Genomic DNA, 17,116 nt, shown 5'->3' with positions numbered 1-17,116 from the left:
TTGGTTGATTGTCCCCTTCTGACCTAGTGGCGCATCAATCACCGGCGGGCGCTGATGCCAGTGGCAATAGCTTTTCGACACTTTTAGTTTTGAGTTTCACGACCTACGTAGTCTGACCGCGGAAACAACCTGATGGAACTCGCTCCTAAGGACGTGTATCTCAGCTGTCGTACAGATACGAAGCCGATAAAGAGCAGATAAATGTAGCACACACGTTGCACATATTGCGCACCAAGTTTGCAAATCTCCCTAACGAAATTATACGTATACATGTGCCGGGGAGACCCATCCTGCATGCTTACCTCAAACATTGGTATCGTTGGCGCTTTGGTAAACCGAGCTGTGGTAACTCTAAGAGCGGGAATCACTGGGGTCATGACCGGGCCACGATCTTCCTCAAGTTTCACAGAAGCGTAGCGACTGTACATTTTTTTACAACAGTTTCTACCTAGGACTCCCCACCCCGACCTCCTATGCACTCCTCGCGACATCAGGGTGATTATTACGGGACCTCCGGCAAATAAATCAAGATGAATCAACGCGCTTTGAAATTGGCCGACTTCGCGTTCCAAAGTCAGCTCGCCCGCACGAATATGCGAAAACCCGTCACTGAATCTACTTTTAGTTTCATTCACGGCTACCTTCAAATTAGAATAACGAAGTAATTTCTTCATGTAAGATTCATGTAACATTCATGTAAGAATTTAAACTGTGGTCCTGAACTTTAACGCAAATCACAATATATGCACTGTAAAAAATATCCGTGTTTTAACGTCGGAGCAGACCGTAGAAACTACAGAGTAACATCTGTTTCCTGAAAAATAGCGAGACTGGACGTTTAAAGCACAAACTGTGCTGCGGTTTATGGGAAACAGCAGGAGTTGCCGTAAAGCAGCAGTCGATGTTTCCGTTCTTTCGCTCCTTCCGTAAAACACCAGAAAAACGTATGTCTTCTGTACTTCAAGAACACGCTTCCGTGATTTGTGTGCACGGCGACATACTGGCTGAACTTTGACCATTCCCCCCGTTCGACAATGATACAGTGAACTAGAACAGAAAGTTAAGCGACAGCCATGGGCAATGCCTTGAGAGAGCTGTCGGCGACATACTGGCTGAACTTTGACCATTCCCCCCGTTCGACAATGATACAGTGAACTAGAACAGAAAATTAAGCGATAGCCATGGACAATGCCTTGAGAGAGCTATCGTGGCGGGTGGCTAACGTATACATACAGCGGCAACGCTGCAGTCGCCGACTAAGATGAGGCGTCCCACAGTGTGTAAGGAATGCGCAGATTCGCATTGTACGCTCATGGAAAGTCAGAAAACGAAGACGGAAAGTGTGATAACTGGGCAGGCTTTGATGAGGAAATTAAGCTTAGAGCAACATTGGGTTCGAAGATAGACTAAGAAATACGAGAGAATGAGGAAGAGAAACTGTTCATTAACTCACAATGGAGAAAAAGAGCTGCATGCAGGATCACTGGAAAGTGCCAGTATGGATACATATATATATTCGGAGAGGCGGAGAAGGATAGCAGCGGTAAAAAAGAAAAAGAGAACGTTTCAGAGTTTTTACCGATTAAGGAAGAGGATAATTACAGCATTATGATACTTCACCGCAAGGGAAGCTAAATTTACTATTAGTAGCGAAGTCGGGTTGCCATAAAAAGTTATAAAGCGAGACGATATGGTGGGCCAGCCTTCGTTAGTGTGGTCACACTGACGAAGGCTGGCCCATCAGCCGAAACATTTGTAATTAGTAAAGGTGTTTCGGCGTACGTCGTGCTTTTTCGCTTCCGATATATATATATATATATATATATATATATATATATATATATATATATATATATATATATATATATATATATATATATATATATATATATATATATATATATATATATATATATATATATATATCGTCGAAAGGCGCTGCACTTCGTTTTCAATCTTGCAAGATTGAAAGCGAACAGGTACTTGTACTGCGTCTATGAGACTTTATTGACAAAAGATAGTGAAAAAAAAACATACCCGTCCAAGAATCCCTGCATATATGTGAATCTTGATGGTGTGCATAATAGTTTACGTTTTTTTTTTTTTCGTCACATCGTGAGAATGCACGACACACAGAAGAAGAGACAGTGTACATGTTCTCCTATTTTCGTTCCTTTTTTTTTTCGTGCTTGCAAGCCTTGACTTGTTTAGTGAGAGCAATCCTATAATCGTAGCTGCGTTGTATAGTTGGCACACCAATTAACACGCAGTCAATGAAACACAGTAATGAAGTGTATTTTAAAAGGGTGCGGTTTGCTGTTTCTTTGTATGAACTCGTTGTTTTCACGCTGTTTCGCACCGTCAAGCCTACCATGCAAGCTCAAGCCCAATAATAAAATTTGGAAGGCTCGGGGAAACGTTTGTTCTTTTTATGAATTCATGAGTCTACTCGGTGAACACCGACGGCGACTTCACTTCGTCACCGAAGAATTCATCGGTTGTTGAATGGTTCTCACTACCTGCGACGAGAACATCGATTCTTCAGAACTATTTCCCTTTACACCACTTTTCCTGAATAACCGATAAATTTTTTGCACCACCATAGCTCTTCCCAACCACAACAGGCCAAAAGAAAAAAAAATGCGTTGATGGTCACACAAAATAACACGACTGCTGCGGTGTGTCCGGCCATCACTGCCCAATAGAATGGGTGCAAGATAGCATCGGTGCATCGTGGTGTCGGCTAGAATACAAAAACAAATTGTAGGCAGGCGCTAAAGTAGTCAGTTTGCCCCAAAGGGAGCGTCGCGAGTTCGATTAAAAGCCGCACCACCCGCCGGTGCCGTTTCAGCTGAGCGCCTCCCTTCGTAGCCTAAGAGGGCGCTACGAGCGTCGTGTACATCAGTCACGGCTGCATCTGCTCCCACAAAAACGCCGGATTGCCCCGGAACTTCTCTTCCTGCCTCCAAGATTCCTGTGCGCAAGGTCAGTAAAGCTGCTAAGACTCTTTTGCAACCAAAATCTTCGGGACTTAAAGCACAGAAGCGAAAAAAACCCCACAACGAGGACGCGCCCGGGGTACGTTCAAGGCTAGGCCTAACAAAGCACCCGCGCCGACCCAACACTGGCGCGGGCGCAACGCCGGCTACTAGTGACCCCAATGCCGAAGTGCCCATGATGCTGTCCGCGTTCGACATGGACACCACACCACCTTTGAGTGCAACAGACAAAGCACACGTGTTTTCCATGCCTGCACCGCTTGCAAGTCATACGTTCATTACTACAAAAATAGGTGTAGGAGACGACAGGGGCAGGAACTATCACTTGGCTGTGTGTAAACTTATTTTGCCATATTTGGCGGAATCTGAGTGACAGCCGTGAGGTACGATTGGTGCTCGCATTTTGCATGCAGGTTGTGTTGCATCTTGTTATTGATTTACGTGCTCAGGACCAAGTAGTGCTAGCAGTTCATTTGTTTGGTTCCTCACTTGTCAAGTTTTTTGGCGCACTCTTCACTTGTTCAGCTCAGTGGTCTCTGGCACCCTACGTGGTCAAGGCAGGCGGCTATTGTCAGAGCTCTCTCACCTTCCTGCGAAGTCCATCACCTGGCACACATCACAATCAGGTAGGCATTTATTTCACCGTTATCGATCATTACCTATCTTATAAACAGTTATAAGGTGCACTCGCATGCCACAGCTCATACGAGCTAGGCATGTAACATGTCTGTCGCTATTATAAGGTGAATAATGAAACACGTGTTTGCCATGCTTGCATCGCTCATACATACCTTATTACTAAATTAGGCACAGAAAACAGTAGGGGTAGCAACGGTAACATTACTGTGCGTAGGCATATTTCAGTGCATTTTGTGGATTTTTAGTGTCGGCTATGAGGTACGACCATAGTGCTCGCACGCTGTGTTGCACCTTTATTGAGTTGCGCATGCAGGAAGCAGTACAGTGAACAGTTTAATTCTTCGGAATTATATGAAGCATTGCTTGCACTCAGCAATAACGGCATTTTTCCTTTGTTAGTGTCACTTAATTGTATTATTGTGGTGAAGCCTGCTGTTGAGTTGCATCTTTGTAGTTTGAGGATGTCACAGGTCTGTTTGTGCACGCACTCATTAGTGATCTCCTCGGTGCCCATGCACATGGCTGTTATAAGGTGCACTTGTAAGCCGGATCAGCAGGAGTCTGCTGTCACGTACACACCAGGCGTGTACGTGTCTTTGTCGTCTTATCGAGCGCAGACAAAGCACTCGTGTTTTCCATGCCTGCATCGCTTGCAAGTCATACGTCCATTACTACAAAAATAGGTGTAGGAGACGACAGGGGCAGCAACTGTCACTTGGCTGTGTGTAAACTTATTTTGCCGTACTTGGCGGAATTTGAGTGACAGCCGTGAGGTACGATTGGCGCTCGCATTTCGCATGCATGTTCTGTTGTGTCTATTGATTTGCGTGCTCAGCAGTTCATTTCTTTGGAATTGCACGACACATTGCTTACACCCGACAACATTGCGAATTTGCACGTCACTTAGCCATACTACTGCTTAACTGCAGCTAATCCAGCATGGGAGTCCTTGTGTGTACCCAAGAAGTTGGTGTATGGCAACAGAATCAAGCGATCGCATATGCGAAGTTTTGGGTGCCCTATCTTGAAGCCACCCATTTCCATCTCTTGCGCGTACTACTGGCAGGCTACGGTGCAATTCATACTTGGTATCAACTGTTTGATTAGTCAATATATCACAAAAAGCTTTAAGTAATTGTTTAAAGTAATTATGTTTCAAGCTAAAATTTTAAAGTAATTGTATTCAATATTGGACCTGGCTGCACTTGAGAGGCTGAAGCTGCTTTCACATATGTGCAAGATATGAACATCTGTTGTCAACATTAGCGATATAATGGATAGCATTACTTAAGTTGTGAACATGTGTAATGTTGGAGCATATGCTAAGCTCACTTTTGACTGCACATTCAGGAATAGCCTTTTAAGAGACCCAAGTTGCGCAAGTATGGGTGCAGTTTTCTGTAGAATTTGTGCAGTTAATGTTACAGTCTCCGTCATTATTTCTTTTCCTTGCGCCGCCTGCTTCAACTTAGTTTAAACATTTGTAGCAGGTCAAGAATATTTATATTCACTGTGCTCTTATATAGAGGACTGCTTAAAAAGCATTGGCTAATGTTCATATGAAATTGAACATAACCTGACATGCTAACCAGATATTGGAATGATTCTACTATTGTAGACTGTAAGGTATTATTACCATTGTAGCAGTGTTTTTATTATAAAATTGGGCGGTCTGAAAAAGTGCACAAGCCAGTGAATGTAATTTAGCAAAATAAGTGCTCTACCTTCATTGCAGCCATAACATCAATGAAGAATGCCCACTTGCCGGCATTGCGCACAGACATTTTCAACATTGACCGACTACTTCGAGCACTACCACTATCACAGCAGTGTGTTGGGCGGTGCCCTTTGCCCTTGTGAGCCTTGTGGAGCTTTGTTTAAAAACTATCAGAGCCTAAGAAGTCACGTCTTCAGACATCACAAGAAGCGATGCAGCAAACAGACTGATGATGCGTTTGTCTGCTCTGTGTTGTCATGCGGGGCGAGTGTGCCTACTCGCACGGAGCTTCTTGGTCACATAGCTGCCCATCTGGAGAGTGGAATTGATGCTGTTATGTGTCCTTTTGTGGGTTGTGGTAGTGTGCTGAGGTCAGCAGGTTCCTTCAGAACACATGTTTCAAGGTATCACCGGGGCAAAACTGCAACACAGTGCACGGAAGTACCTGAAATTGAATCCAGTTCAGATCAAGAGCACAGTAGCACACCCCCTGCTGATGTTGGAGATAACTGTGAAAGGGAGTCTGGTTGTGACAGCGATTTGCCGCTGAACCCCTTTTTTTTTTTATAGTGATGTCATAATCGTGGAGTGCACGCCATTTTCCTGCTCATATGCTTTGGTGTTTACAAAAACAAAAGGAGCCTTTTTTATTTTGCAAACAAAATCTGTTGCAATCAATGCTCTATCTCGTCCACTTCTTTTTTTCTTGTCTATGTGGTTTACGTCCCTACCTTTCTTCAGCCTGAACCTACTAGCCAACAACATGTTCTAGTAAGCTGGTGCAGTAGTTTCAGGGTGGTATTCCCCACCAGTCTGTTTTTTGTCTTCTTTTTTTGGCGTGTCACAGCTGTTGCACTCAATTGTAGGGTGGTAATATAGTTCTACATTTCAATCAGTTTTCACTTTAATATCTCTACAGATGAATTCATCTATTATCAAGTAACTGTTATTTACTTTGATTTTTGGAATAATTGCAGGAAATCTTCCAGGAGAGGATGGCGGCCTGTGCGCCTGCATTATTTCAGATGATGGAGGAGGCGCCGACGAAACATACTATGGAACTGGTGGTGCGCGTGAGAGACGAAGGACAAAGAGAAAAAGCAGTCCAGGTAGCTGTGCTACCATTCCTCTGCGCGCATTTTAAGGAAGACAAGAACTACCTTTACCAAGTATTTGAAGTAAGTTTCACTTTGTTGCATTATGTTAGTACAAAACTGGACAGTAACATCTTTTCAGAAAGTGATGTATTGGTTTGTTGAGAACAGCTTTAGGTTCTAGATTTTATAGAATACAGTCGATCCCGGGTATATCAAACTATGATATATCGAATTATTGGCTATATCAAAAAGTTGAGAGATCCCCTTGAATTTCCCATGCAAAAATACGGGACTGCTGTACACATCTATCGAACTCACGCACAGCAGAACATCCGCTAAATTGAACTCTGAGCCACGCTAAAGCCCACAAATTGCATTTTTCCTAACAAATAATGATCATTTATAGCCACAATTCGACAAGTTCCGATCCCTTTTCGCGTGCAAGTGACTAAAAGGGGGTGCTGAAAAGTGAAACATTGAAACTCCATCTTGCTGATCTAGCTCGTTGCACAGCACTTGTGAGTGCACCGGTATGCTTGATGTGCGATCTGCAGGTTTTAACGTGGGGGCATGGTGATGACCGAGGGCACCAAAACGAAGTGGAATGACTTAAGGAAGTTTAGTGATCTCATTGCGATGTTCGCATTCAATCGTGTATGATGGCATGTGGGACTGAAAAGCGTGGCCTTCGAGATGTGCAACTTCATGAGGTATTTTGGTGCTTCCGGTTTTAGAACGCTCATTTCGGAGGCTACGCTTTTTTCTAGCTTTCCGCACCAAAGCAACAGCTGTCGGTTACAAAATGACAAAGCCACAAGTGACATCGCTATCACCAACATGCTGACGGTGGGAGCTTGCTCGTTTGTGGGCAGCATCGCCTTTTGTGGCTTGTGGACCTGTGTACTTCTCGCCTCGTTACTGATAAATCATCATTTGGAAGTCGGCGCTACACATTGATACGCTCGTAGCGATAAAAATCATGGCTGGTGCTAGGAGCGACCTCAAGTAAAGCACAGTCGTGAACTGTTTCTTTGCGGGCTTTGTGCCAGGTGACGACTTTGAGTGCGTCATGACTGCTGTCAAGGGCGTACAATGCCTCAGTAAATTCTATGCCTTGTTAGTGTTTTCGGGCACCATCTCGGACAGCGAGCGGCTTCATTGGAGCAGAAGACGACGTCGCTGGTTCTGACTGCATGGATGCCGAGATGATGCCCAATGTTGACGGTGCCGTGGAATTATTGCTTTCGCCACCAACGCTCTACGGAGCTTACATTGGCATTCAGTGCCACTCAGCGCTGTTGTGGCCGAATGAGCTGAATTTGCTTACTTGGAAGGGTCCAGTGATATTGAGGACAACTGAAACTTGGTGGCACGCAAAAAGAGAGAAAAGTTTACAGACTATTTTCAAGTGAAATGAAGTGCGATAACTTGCAAAAGTAGATGTTCAGGCCTTGTTCTTTATCATATTGTGAGAGAATCATTCTTTAAGTGCTTGTTAGGATTTCAAAAAACTGTTTTTAGGTCTGAGATGCTCTAATTTATGCCTTAAATACACATATTTTGTGTTTCGACTCATCGATATATTGAACTACATATATCGCGATCCCCTTCGAGTTCAATATATCTGGGATCGACTGAATGCTGTGCAGGTTTTTAGCACAAAACAATAGCTTTTTCAGTTGAATTTTGTGAAAAAAGCTGCTTTTGTATAAAGGAAAATTAAACTTTGACTGCTGAAATCAGTTTTCTTCTAATTTCACAATTTCTGAACTTTGAGCAGACTTAACTTTTTTACACTTCTTAATCGATGTATTTTCTTCCCATAAAGAACAAGTGCAATGCTACCGTATGAGAATTTAGTGACCGCTGCAGCAAAATTTTTTGACAGAACAAATATGCTAAACATCCAAAAATACCTAATTCATGAATTGCTGGACACAAGTTAAAAGGAGGATAGTGTAGCTTTGCATATCTTTTGCCTTTGTGCTTCATTTTAAGGTAATTTTGGTGGCTTTGTACAGCAGCATTATTCATTAAAATTACACCGGAACACGCGCTTTGTCACAAGTATCAGCATTTGAAGATAGTGTAAAAAAAAGGCAATTTTCAATTTTTTTGTGGAACTTACTTTGGTTATCCGCATTGTGTCGTAGTCACAAAAATGTTCTGAAAAAAAAAATACACTGCCCTTGAGCCAACAGTTAGTGCGGGCAGGTGCCATTGTTTCATCAGAGCCACTAGGATAGGGAGTGAAGTCCCCAAGCATCCGACTATAAAGTTCACAGAGTGAATGAGAAGGAACGTAGCGCTGTGAAAAGTGAGACTTCATGCAACAAAAACTGTGTTGGGGCATGGTGCACGCATGGTGAACCACAGTGCACAAACTTGGTTTACTAGCCTTTTTCAGGCTCAATGGGAAAAAAAGTGTTTGTGTGCAATCAGAGTGCTCCACATGCACAAAGCATTAGTTTTTTGCAATGCACTGCAGAACAATGTTTCTCGTCACTTTGGCTGTAGTGCCTCATTACGACGCAGTGAGGAGGGCACTAAGAATGGGAATAGGCCAGAGTTGTTGCAAGATGTTGCTCACTTTGTCCCTTGCTGTCGCACATGCAAAATAATTTTAAGCAATACTATCACCACTAACATTGATATATTGACCTGCAATCATTCAGAGTTGTCTATGATGTTGCTGTAATCCAAAGAGAAAAATGAATCAAAATGTGAGCAGGTTTTTTTGCGTGCTCGCTATCCATTCTACTTTGCTCTAAAATTGTTCCAAGTTTCAAGGCTCCTAGGTAGGTAATTTGTACTTGGTGCACACAGCCTGCAATAGACCAGGAACCATGGTGGAAAACGGAATTGCAGGGATCGCATCTCTGATTTATATATTGGAATGGCCGCAACTGTACATATCTCTTTGTGCTTTTGTGTACATGGGATATTTTTGCTCATCCAGGAGGGAACAAGCATCACTGAAAAGCTTGCCGAGTTGCCATCAACGCCTACAATCATTGCACTGGGTGAGTTCCCTTGTCGATATCATTATGTGTTGATTGTTGTGCGAGGAGGTCAAGTAAATTGATGACATTTTACAACATGAGTGTGAGCCTAACTCCAGCTACAAGGTGCAGTAGATACTTATACACTTAAATAACAGATGTTGTCGGAGGAGAAGAGTGGAAGATGAGGGCAGACCTGCAACTGGGTTTTATTCAGTACACTCATGCAGGGAACCTGCGTTCATTCTGATAGTCTGAGTGAAGTATCACAGACACAATCATTGCTTTTGTTCATTAGGAAAAAAGCCTAGGCAAGCTCAAGTGCCATTGGGTCACAACTGCATCTCAATTCTTGTCTTTGCCAGTAAAGTCTGCCATGGTTTACTAAAAGTAAACAATTCGTATGCATTTAAGTTGGGCAGGTGAGAACCTTGTCTGGTCTTTATCAAGGGCTGGTGTTCCCTACATCATTCATTTATACATTGACCTGTATGACCAATGTTAACATTCCTCCATGTCTGAGTGACTTCGTTATCCTACTTGACGAGCGCACGTCGAACTCAGTGGGGTGGCACTTAGTGCAATCTTGCACACCTCATAGAGGCAATGCGGGGTCTTAGCATTTACCTTGAACGGCACAGAAGAGTAACCTTCACCCACAAACTAGCTCACCAGACAAAATGCTGTGCTTTAATATTAACCCAACTTTAACATCAGATCATACATTCTGAACATATTTACCACGAGCATGTGAAGACTTATTTTATGATTGTGCGTATTCGAAGACTGAAAAAGGCCATTGCACATTTTTTCAAAGGAAGCCTTGGAAAAATTTTGGGAGCGTACAAACCACTAGTAGGGTGTGTAAAATTGCACTAAGTGCCACACCTTTTAGTTTGTTAGTTGCTTATCAAACCAGGAGGAATGTTTACATCAATCAAACAGGCCAATATATATATGAACGGCGCAGGGAACACAAGTTGTTGATTCCTGACAAGGGTCTTATCTGCCTCTGACTTCAGTGAAAGTCCATTGATTACTTGTCAGAAACTATGACAGCCATTACTGGCAAGAATGAAATTCGGAGATGCAGCCTTGACCAATTGGCTCCTAAGCTTGCTGAGGTCTTCTTTTTTTTTTTCAGGAGGAAAATGATTGGGCCAGCGTATTTGGCTCAGATTGTACAAGAATTAATGCAAGTCTATGATGCATAGATGAGGAATTTGCAGACTGTAGCGTGTAACCATACGTGTTCTAAATGAAGCCCATTGACGAGTCTGTACCCATCCTTGTGCTCTTCTCATATGTTTCATTTGAACCACACCTTGATAACCTTAAAGGGCTCCAACACGAAAAAGGGCAGCAGGTGCGAAGGTGGCCAGAAGTCTCGCACAAGTGTGCACACAAAGATAATGAAGTTGGCCCAGAAGCTGCGTTTCAATCAGTGAAAGTGTGAGCATGAATCATACACATTTTCTGATGATATCCGGTTATTAGAGCTGAATATTATCTTGATTGTGGCTTTGCATTTTCAATTTAATTTGTTTGTAAGTATTATGAGCCTGGCGTTTTCTTTTTTTTTGTCCTTCGGAGTGTAGTCAAAATATACTGCTATTATTTCACAAGAGCCAGCACATGAAAATGCACTCTCAATTGAGATTTCTATATACTGTGAATTGTGCCAAGGACATATAGTATGTTGTGAAAAGAGAAAAATGGAAGGTTTGGCCTTAATTTTATCCTAGTTATCAATCTCACTGATGCTTCGTTAAAGAACCCCAGGTGGTCGAAATTTCCGGAGCCCTCCACTACAGCGTTTCTCATAACCATATGTGGTTTTAGGACATTAAACCCCATATATCTATCTAATCTCACTGATGCTTATGTTAAACAGGGTTTGGAAATTCATTCATCTAAACCAAGGGCATACACAGAACTTTTTAGGGGGAGGGGGCCCTTTTTGATCTGAACCAGAGGTCTGGGCAGGCAAATGGTAATTTTGCGCTAAGTATTTCATGGAGAAAAAAGTTTGGGGGGAAGGAGGGGAGAGGCACGGGCCCGGTGTGCCACCGCCTGGCTACGAATAAGTGTAGTGTATATTCACATGATGTTTCTTAGTTCAGGTCAAGCTCTTTCAGTTTTTTTACAGGATCCTCAACCCCCCCCCCCTCCCACCTCAGCATAGTGAAAAAAAACATTCTGTGATCAATAAACAGTGCTTAAAAAATTTCACTAAAGCTGCTGCTTGGGCGAGTTGGTTCATGATTAAAATATGTGCCGTCTTTTTTTGCGCTGGTAAATCTATATTAAGAAAGTTCAGCCATAATTTGTAGCTATATGTGGCACATAGAGCTTAACAGCAGAATGCAAAGTTGAAAATCAGTATAGGTATTCACCCGTGCATTCTGCTATACAATAGCAACAAATATTTCTGAAAATGTAACTGCTCATTCTGAGCATGATCAGAGCCAGTGGGAAACTTCTCAGGAGCGCCGGGCAGGCCCTATACATCCTGTGCATTTTTGCTGATTTTAGGTAGTTTTCTCAGTGACTAAAAGGGATATTCATATAATCCATACATCATTTTCTTCCAAACTTTTTGCTCTTTTAACTTCATAATATAGAATTTTTGTGAATTTTTTACCACTAGAGCTTGACTTTTGAGTTAATTGGCATCTATGAAAATTTGTAACACAATAACGGTAAAGTGCATAGCTTCTATTTTGCTTCAGTAGCTGTATACAAAAAAAATAATCAACTGGTTATCTTAAAATACATGGGAAATAATGGTAGCTAAGTAATAAAAAACTGTTTTGAGATATGGAATAAAGTTCAAAAACAGGTGAAAAGTGATCGCACTGTCAGAAACACTGTTCAATTATTTTGTTTAGTAGTTACAAGCTTGGTAATCACTGCCAAAGTCAATTTTTCGCCGTGGAGCCTCTCGCAATGCTTGTCTTGTTTTTTTTTTTTTGTGAGATGTCATTCAGCTCTATCTGCAACGTATCGTCAAGTGTGGTCAACGATTTCCAGCAAATTCATTGTAGTTTGGCCAAGCTTCAATCCTATCTCAGAATAGAGGCTCGTGTGATACTACCATTATTAAATGCAAAAAAAATATTCAATGTCGCCATTTCTAGGACTCTCACCCTAAACAAAGAAAGGAAAGATTCTGTGACTCAATTCCCATTAACTCAACACTTACACTGAGTCGTTCTCACACATTGTTATTCAGTTGCATCAGAAATATTAGTCCATGTCCATTAGAGCATACCTGTTGTCCCCATGTATATACGTGATTCACCTCGAAAGATGCTGAAAAGGCTGGGAGGTTTAACAATAAAGAGCTTGCTGGTTCAGCACCTCAGTACGTCACAGGGATTTATTCACATTAACAAGAAAACTGTACGGGCTTCAACGAAATTTACACTTCCTCAGAACCTTCTTTACCCCCAGCATCTAAGGTTATCGACAAGCACGGCAAATGCAAGGTGTAATGATGCTAGGAGCTGAAAGTGTTCCAACCTATGTATTCTGAAGGCGGATTGTGAATACAAAGGTGCACAGTGTCTTCGGACTGCTTTAGAAGTTACCCGACAATCTTCTATACACAGCTGACTCTAGACAAGCATTTTGACTTTTGTACGTCAGAAAATTAGGCCGTAAGCATAGAGCGAATGCAAGGGGCTTGCACTAGAGTGTGTTTTCACTGGCTACTTCCTTTTGGAAAAACTGGTTTTGAGCCACCAAAAATGCTGTTTATGAAAAGCACGAATGTGGATGCACAAAGGGACACCCCTCCCCAAATTGCAAAGAAAACAAAGCGATTTTTTTTTTCACATTTTGCTCTACCACGTGCCCCTACTTTTTGTATCAAGGGCCATATACATACACAGAGAAGGCATTATAAAGTGTGTGTAAGTTGCTTCTTGCATTCATTTGATCACTTGTTTTTCACATTCTTTTCAGGCATAAACATGCTGAAGTGATGAAGAATGGTGATGTAGCAAGCTACAGCACATGTATTATATGTAAATAAATTCATCTGTGTTTTGTTAATGTTGCATTATTATTTATTTGGTATGCAGCAGCAGGGGTGGTTTACACACACACAGTACATAAAGACTGCATTAGTGTAGGTTGAAACAGTACATAAAATTGGACATAAAACTCAATCATGAGAATCTACAGGCAGCCACATAAACATTCCATTCCATCCCGTAAAACATCGGCTTTTCGACAGTACTGGTCAACAAAAGCTTGTGTTAGTTTTTCACAAATTAAGTTACTACCAAAACTAAGTTTATTTTATGCTCAGTGAAACAACTCTTTCCTTCAAGGCAAAGAAACTACACAAAACCTTAGTCAAGCACAGAAAAGCCATTAAACGAAACCAGGTGTTTTACTGAAGCTTCTGTTTTCATTAATAATAACGGAATAATTTACAGCCAGACTGCTCTACAGCGATCTCCGTTTATTCCTCCTCTAAATACAGCAAATTCTGTATTCCTACAAACAGAGTCATGATGTGTTTGAGATAACAGATTTGCTGTGTTTGGGATAACAGATTTGCTGTGTTTGGAATAACAGATCTGCTGTGTTTGGAATAACAGATTTGCTGTGTTTGGGTTAACAGATTTGCTGTGTTTGGGTTGACAGATTTGCTGTGTTTGGGTTGACAGATTTGCTGTGTTTGGGTTAACAGATTTGCTGTGTTTGAAATAACAGATCTGCTGTGTTCAGGAATACAGATATGATGTGAAAGAGAATACGGAAAAATGTATAACAGAGACTTCGTGATACGGAGCCTGCTGTTACTCATTTACAGAATGCCTCCGGCAACGATTTACCAGCAGCTTTTGCTGTGTACCGAGACATTTTTTTTTACAGTGTACTACAGTTTTATTACTGACCTATGATGTAATCACGAGGGCGGCGCGTAATAAGAGGGGTATTTCAAGCGTACACCATATTCACCACTTTTTCGTTTGCAGATGCACTCGAACCTAGCGATGAAGATGCACCTTCGCTGAAGGAAGCCTATGGCCTGGACTTCCTCAGCAACCTCGTCCTGAACACGAGACTCACGGGGAACCAGATCAACATCAGCCGGGGGCTGGCGTCCTTGCCTCTGACACACGGGAACTTCGACGCCATCCACGTGCGGCCAGACTTCATGTACCCGTTGGCCCCGGAGCCAAGTATAAACTACGCCACGATGGGCGTAATGATCGCAAACATGCTAATTGAAGCCGCCCTGCAACCATCATCGCGAGACGCTGAGGACCAGGAGGTGGAAGATTACGGAAGGTGCCTCGCGTCGTATGCGAAAAAAGCACTAAATATTACTTTTGATCCCAAGGAATGGAAGGTTTACGATGTCATGAAGTGGGCTTTGGAAGTGGCGTTCATGGTCATGAAACGCAACCACAATTACGTGGATAAGCTCGTCTTTGACCAGTTCTTTTTCGTGCGCTTTGGCCGCACCTTCTGCGGCGAGGATTACATCGGCTTCCTGCGCTTCGCGACCAACACGTCGGTTCTTTTTGGCCGAGAATTCGCTTGCAATCCGCCAGTTGATAATACGTGTTGATGATGGCCATTACCTTAAAAAAACTTTGCTCGTTTTTTTATTGTCTATGCAGTAATGGAATAATAAGTACGAATATGCGATGGTTTAGATGTGCTGTATTTTCTGCGTACGCGTTTAAAACATAAGATGTTTTTTTTATCTCGATAAAAGTTTTTTAGATAATTCCCAAATTGGCCAACAGATTCAGTTTTTTGCCAAAAACCACCAGCCAAGCAGAAAAAAGTAGTTATTTATTTATTTATTTACATTTCACCAACATCGCCGTGAGGCATTAGGGTAGGGGAGGTGCACATAATAATTTGACTACATAGTTTTCAATCGAAACAATTGATTCAACAAATAATACAACACTCAAAATATTTTAAGAGAAGAAAAAAAACACTCGAATATTGATGAGCGAAAACAACGTCACAGTCATGCATTCGTAAACACCCAAACGCTTCGAGACAGCAAATCATTCTTAGTGGCAGTGATATTGTAGGAGTTGTTACAAGGAAGAAAAAAGGGATTCATTATCAGTTTCATTGACGAGATCATCCGGTAGACGGTTCCATTCCTGTATTGTTTTTACGAAAAAACTACCGAAAGAGTGGGTTTTGTAGCGGTATTCTAATACTTTTCGTGAATGGTCTTGACGATTAAAGACGTACGTTGGTGTGAACAGATAATCAAGAGGGTTAATGGCATTTCCACTATAATATATACAATGAACGAATTTAAGCCTCAGTTTCTGTCTCCTTACCGTCAGTGTCTCTCATTTCAATGCTTGTTTCATTTCTGTGATGTTTGCAAAGGAATTATAGTTGTTGCTAACAAATCTGGCTGCTTGGTTTTGAAATTTTTCCGATGCGTCAATCAAGTATTACTGATGGGGATCCAAGATTATGCAAGCATAATCTAGGATAGGTCTTACATGAGATAAAGGGTTTGTTTTATGGTCTGTGAAGCTTGCCTTAAATGGCTGCGTATTAAGTATAGCATCCGGCCTGCCTTGGTCACAGTTATGTCAATGTGTTTATTCTACTTGAAATTGTCGGAAAAATAGACGCCCAGATACTTATAGTAGGAGTCATTGCTAATTATTGAATTTTTTTACTAGTTTACTAATCTGGTTGGTGAATGATACACAGCAACATTTATGGACGTTTAGACTCATTTTTCATTTTTGGCACCACGTTGACATTCGGTACAGATCATGCTGCAGAATTTCAGCAGTCTTGTGCGATTTAATCACTCTAAAAACTACACAATCTTCTGTGAATAACTTATTGGGAGAGGTAATACCATCGACTATGCTATTATTATAAATAAGGAAAAGCAAAGGTCCTAATACGCTCCCCTGTGGTACACCGGACGTAGCGGTTACCGCAGATGATTTTGATCCATTGAGCACTACGTTCTGCTGTCGATTGTTTAGATAGTTCTTTACCCAATTGATAACTTTAAGGTTTATGTTTGCAGAGAGCATTGCAAATTCTAACAGATTGTGTGGGACGGTATCGAAGGCTTTCTGGAAGTCAAGGAACACTGCATCTGCTTGAGCGCCACTATCTATAGATTGTGCAATGTAATGCTGAAATTCGACTTGTTGAGTTACGCATGAACGTCTAATTTTTAATAGCATGCTGAGATTCAGTGAGGAAGTTGATTGACTCTAGGTGTTTCACTGTTTCACTGTTTATGATGTGCTCAAATAACTTACAGCAAATTGCTGTTAGAGAGATGGGCCTGTAGTTCTCGACAATCTTTTTATTACCTTATCTATGAACCGGGATAACGTTTGCTACTTTCCAGTCATGTGGGACAACTACGCTATTTAGTGTAATTTCACATATATCGCATAAATACTTTACAATGACGCTGTGACAGTTTTTAAGAACAAATGTTGATAAACCATCTGGTCCAACTGCTTTAGTTGTATCTATCTGCCGTAACAAGCAATCAACACCAGAAATGTCAACCTCCACGTCTTTCATGGAAGGCCACGTGACTGGAAGCGCCCCCACATCGCCAGGTGTGCTTTGAGTAAAAACTTATTGGTAATAATTGTTAAAAGCTTCAGCTTTTTC

At 41.8% G+C, this 17,116-nt stretch overlaps 1 protein-coding gene across 1 annotated transcript; it reads left to right on the top strand.

Annotated features, from left to right (window-relative positions):
• Nucleotides 1-2,849: 2,849 nt before the first annotated feature.
• Nucleotides 2,850-15,149, top strand: LOC142774758 (uncharacterized). The gene is made up of 5 exons (XM_075875772.1): nt 2,850-2,985; nt 3,525-3,625; nt 6,333-6,533; nt 9,412-9,475; nt 14,449-15,149. Exons 3-5 carry the CDS (start codon nt 6,351-6,353, stop codon nt 15,045-15,047), a joined length of 846 nt encoding a protein of 281 aa, XP_075731887.1. The 5' UTR covers nt 2,850-2,985; nt 3,525-3,625; nt 6,333-6,350; the 3' UTR covers nt 15,048-15,149.
• The last annotated feature ends 1,967 nt before the right edge of the window (nt 15,150-17,116 follow it).

Source organism: Rhipicephalus microplus, chromosome 10, assembly GCF_043290135.1.
Source record: "Rhipicephalus microplus isolate Deutch F79 chromosome 10, USDA_Rmic, whole genome shotgun sequence".
Lineage (NCBI taxonomy): Eukaryota > Metazoa > Arthropoda > Arachnida > Ixodida > Ixodidae > Rhipicephalus > Rhipicephalus microplus.
Note: the sequence above shows the minus strand (reverse complement) of the source record. Positions and strands in the feature narration are given on the sequence as shown.